The sequence below is a fragment of the Notothenia coriiceps genome, unplaced genomic scaffold (assembly GCF_000735185.1).
Source record: "Notothenia coriiceps isolate Sejong01 unplaced genomic scaffold, NC01 NC01_scaffold00013352, whole genome shotgun sequence".
NCBI lineage: Eukaryota > Metazoa > Chordata > Actinopteri > Perciformes > Nototheniidae > Notothenia > Notothenia coriiceps.
The window spans coordinates 1-4,031 of NW_011346053.1; the positions used below are offsets into that span (position 1 = coordinate 1).

General features: G+C 37.7%; 1 protein-coding gene across 1 annotated transcript; it reads left to right on the forward strand.

Annotated features, from left to right (window-relative positions):
• The first annotated feature begins 651 nt into the window (after positions 1-651).
• Positions 652-1,596, forward strand: LOC104947899 (olfactory receptor 146-like). The gene has a single exon (XM_010774011.1). The coding sequence runs from the start codon at positions 652-654 to the stop codon at positions 1,594-1,596; it is 945 nt and encodes a 314-aa protein (XP_010772313.1).
• The last annotated feature ends 2,435 nt before the right edge of the window (positions 1,597-4,031 follow it).

A 4,031-nucleotide genomic window follows, 5' to 3' on the forward strand; every position in this document is an offset into this window, starting at 1 on the left:
CATCGTTTTTTTTGGCGATGGATGCGTTGCCATGGAAACTGCATATGGTGAGATCTCGGATTTGGCGTAGAGCTGTTGAGGCATGCACCGGTGATATACACCATGTCCATTGGAGTTACAGCGACATCGTGTTTTATGGCTTCATACGGTTGAGGTTGGACACTGACCTTGAATTGTGAAGGTGTGTCATTGACCTCGTACCGTTAAGATTAGGCATTGACCTCGAAGGGTGACCATTAATATCAATGAAACCATTTTTAACAATGAAATTAATCAAATCAAGGCGGAAAAATGCCAAGTATTCTATTATAATACTCCAAGAAAATCTCTGATAATAACTCAACAACAAGCCCTATCAAACCCATTAGTTAGGCAGGGGTTGCTATCGCTACCAGTTTGATGAGTTGACGTTACGTCACCCAGGAGGACAGTACATCTCTTTTAAAATTGAGACACATTTCTCTCAGAAGACTTGCTGGAGAGAAGCAGTCTACAACAGGCACGGAAAGAGACATTTAAGGTATTACTGACCTGCTTTTGATATATTTCCAATGTATCCTCGGTTTACATTTGCAGAAATGTAAACCGTGTGTTAAAATGACTTTTGTGATTAATCAGCATCCCCCCATTTGTGTTTTTTGATTCAGGTTGATGGAAAACTACACTTACAACAGCTTTTACATCCAACTGGAGGGCTTAAAGGTCACCAAAATGTCCCTTTACCCGGTATTTTTGTTTTTGTTTTGTTCGTACCTTTTTATTATGTTAGCTAACATTGGCATTGTAATTCTGATTTTCATTGATAAGAACCTTCACCAGCCCATGTATCTCCTTTTCTGCAACCTGCCTTTTAATGATATTCTTGGAAACTCTATCATGGTTCCTCGTTTGCTTATAGATATACTGCGGCCTCCCTCTGAACGCCTTATCAGTTATCCAGAGTGTGTGGTGCAAGCTTTTACTACACATATGTTTGGTACCACCGCTCACACTGTGCTCATGATTATGGCTTTTGACAGATATGTGGCTATCTGTAATCCCCTGCGTTATGCTGCCATAATGACAAACAAGATGGTGGTCAAGCTGACAGTTTCTGCCTGGGGAGTAGCCTTGGTTACGGTCGGGATTCTGCTCGGTCTGACCATACGCCTGAACCGATGCAGGACTATGATCACAAATCCTTTTTGTGACAATGCCTCTCTGTTCAAACTGTCCTGTGAGAGTGTGTTTATTAATAATGTCTACGGCCTCACGTTCACTGTAGTGCTGTTCACATCTTCAATCGGCTGCATGGTTATCACCTACAGTAAGATCACTGTGGTCTGTCTGATGAATAAAAACAAGTCTTTGAACAGTAAAGCCCTGAAGACCTGCAGCACTCATCTTTCTGTATATCTAATTATGTTATTGAGTGGAATGCTTGTTATCCTCCTGCATCGCTTCCCTCAGTACTCAGACTACAGAAAACTAGCTGCCATTTTATTCCACATCATCCCCGGCAGCCTGAACCCTATCATTTATGGGGTTCAGTCCAAAGAGATACGAAAATTCCTGTCACAATTATTTCAGCATAAAAAGGTTTTGCCATCATTTTAATTCCAATACAAATGAACAGAACCAAACTAAATATTCATGCATGTATATAGAAGCAGTGTGCTTGTCTGTGTTTGTAAGCATATACATGGATTGGCCACACCTAACTTAACGTTACTGTGAAAAAATGAATAGTTAATCAAACTGTGTTTAATATTTAGTTTACTTGTAGAAAACAATGAAACTATAATTTGTGATTTTTCTCTTTTTATTTGAGTAATGCTTTAATTTATGGTCATTTTTGAACATATAATATACTAAATACGAAATGATGTGTTAACCTCATGGAATTGTATTTCATAACAATATTTGGATGGCTTTTATAAAGATGCAACTCTTAATGGTTATAATATCGTAAATGGTTAATTATATTCGCTAAGACATCAAGACTGACCGAACATTATTGATTGTTAATAAATACTTTCAGGTCCACCAATGTATGTTGTGTTAAATGATGTTTTAGAAATTATTTGGTCCTAATACTTAATATTGTATACACAATGTGTAATGTGACAGCAGCTCACATTTGTGATAACGTATTATCAGGTATGATCAAATACAATTTGTGTTTCACATTACACAAACTAATGATGAGAAAACATGAATTATGAATAATATGTAAATGGTATATATTGTCATTCATCAAATATAATGATTATTGATTCAAGTTAAATGATGGTTATTTTAAATGGTGACGCCTGTTATGCTTCTGTAATCTGTGTTTCTATTTGTTTAGAAGCAAAATAAACTTTTAAAAATGTGTGCTTTTATACAATTATTTGTTTGTTGTTTGTAATTGTTACAATGGTGAACTCTGCAGCATTATTTTGTTCTGAATCTCTGTTCATGGTACGTCTTCAGTTATTAGAAATATAATAAATTAATATCAATAATTGTTGTGTCTTCTGTTTGTAAAATCCATATCAGATTTAACAGATAGATTTGGTAGATCATACTTTGCCTCACCAAGAATCGCAATCCTAATAATAATAATAATCTTTATTTATAATAGTACTTGAAGAGTAGTCCAAACCTTTCCAAATAAGCATGAGATAAGAAATACTTAATCTTCAAAGCCTTTCTGGAAGCAGGACTGAGGGCTCCCTTTTCCTGCTACTCAAAGTTCTGGTCATTGTCAATAAACACTGGTTGTAATGAAGTTATGTAGAACTTAGAACGTAACCAACAGAAGACAATCCATAAACATTCCCCTTTCAACTAAACGTGTATTTTTTACATTTGTTTTGTGTGACGCCATTTCCACAAATTGGAGTTGGGGTTAGATTGGTTTGTTGAGGCAGGGGCCCTTGTTATTAATCATCATTGTGATTCCCAGGTCTAACCACCCCCTCTTTCATATTAGCTTCAAATATAACAATGGTGTTTTAACCACCAATAATAACGTAAGGTAATATGAATAGTCTTTTTAATACTTACATTAAACTAGAATTAATATCCACCTTTTAAACTTACAATATTCACAGAAGTTTAAAACAAATATCCAAACCTTTACATGACTTACATCAAAACTCAAAAATCAGTATGGTCTCTCAGGCTCATCTTTTCTATCAGATGCACAACTAGCATCTATTATTAGTACAAAATGTAAGGAGGGAGCCATGCCTGCTTCATGTATGGAAGAGGACCAGTGCCTCAAGAAAGCAATCATATCATCAGGTGTGGTCTCTAACATTTATAAATTATTATCTAGGGCTGCCCCGAATACCTATTCTCCTGTCCAACTGTCCTGGGAGCATGCCTTGAATATCTCTCTGTCTGCTTTGCAATGGAACTCCATTTGGCAGTCAGCTATGTTCTCTTCTAAATGTGTAAGATTCAGGATCATACAGTTCAACATCCTCAATAGAGCTTACATCACCCCTGTTACAAAATCCAAGATGGACAATAAACACAGAGACTTATGCTGGCATGAATGTGGCAAGCGAGGTACATTGTTGCACCTACTCTGGGAATGCCCAGCGGTAAAAAAACTTTGGTCAGAAGTAATATCCTTATTGTCTGAATCTTTAAAAGTTAATTTCCCTACATGTCCCATTGCATGTCTACTGGGTCTCAAGACAGATGGCAATCTTGCAAGGACTACCGATCGGCTCTGGACATTGGGCTGTTTAGCCACAAAAAGACTCATCCTATTAAACTGGAAGGAACGCAAACCAGCCTGCTTTACTAGGGACTCATGGCTGAGGGAGTATCTGGACCTACTGAACATGGAGCGTGCAGCTTCTCTGCTGGGGGATTTTGAGGGGAGACAGGAGGATTGCGGTTCACTGTCCGCAGCTCTCCTATCTAACCCTGTCAATATGGCATCTCCTGTGTAATGTATAATGTATTGTGTATGTAATGTCCTGTGTATGTCACAATCAGCTGTCTTAGGAAGTCATCCTTGCATCCAACCCCCCCCCCCCTCCCCCGTTACG

Excerpts from the sequence above, each read along its gene's own strand:
- LOC104947899 (XM_010774011.1), top strand. The coding sequence starts at position 652 with ATGGAAAACTACACTTACAACAGCTTTTACATCCAACTGGAGGGCTTA.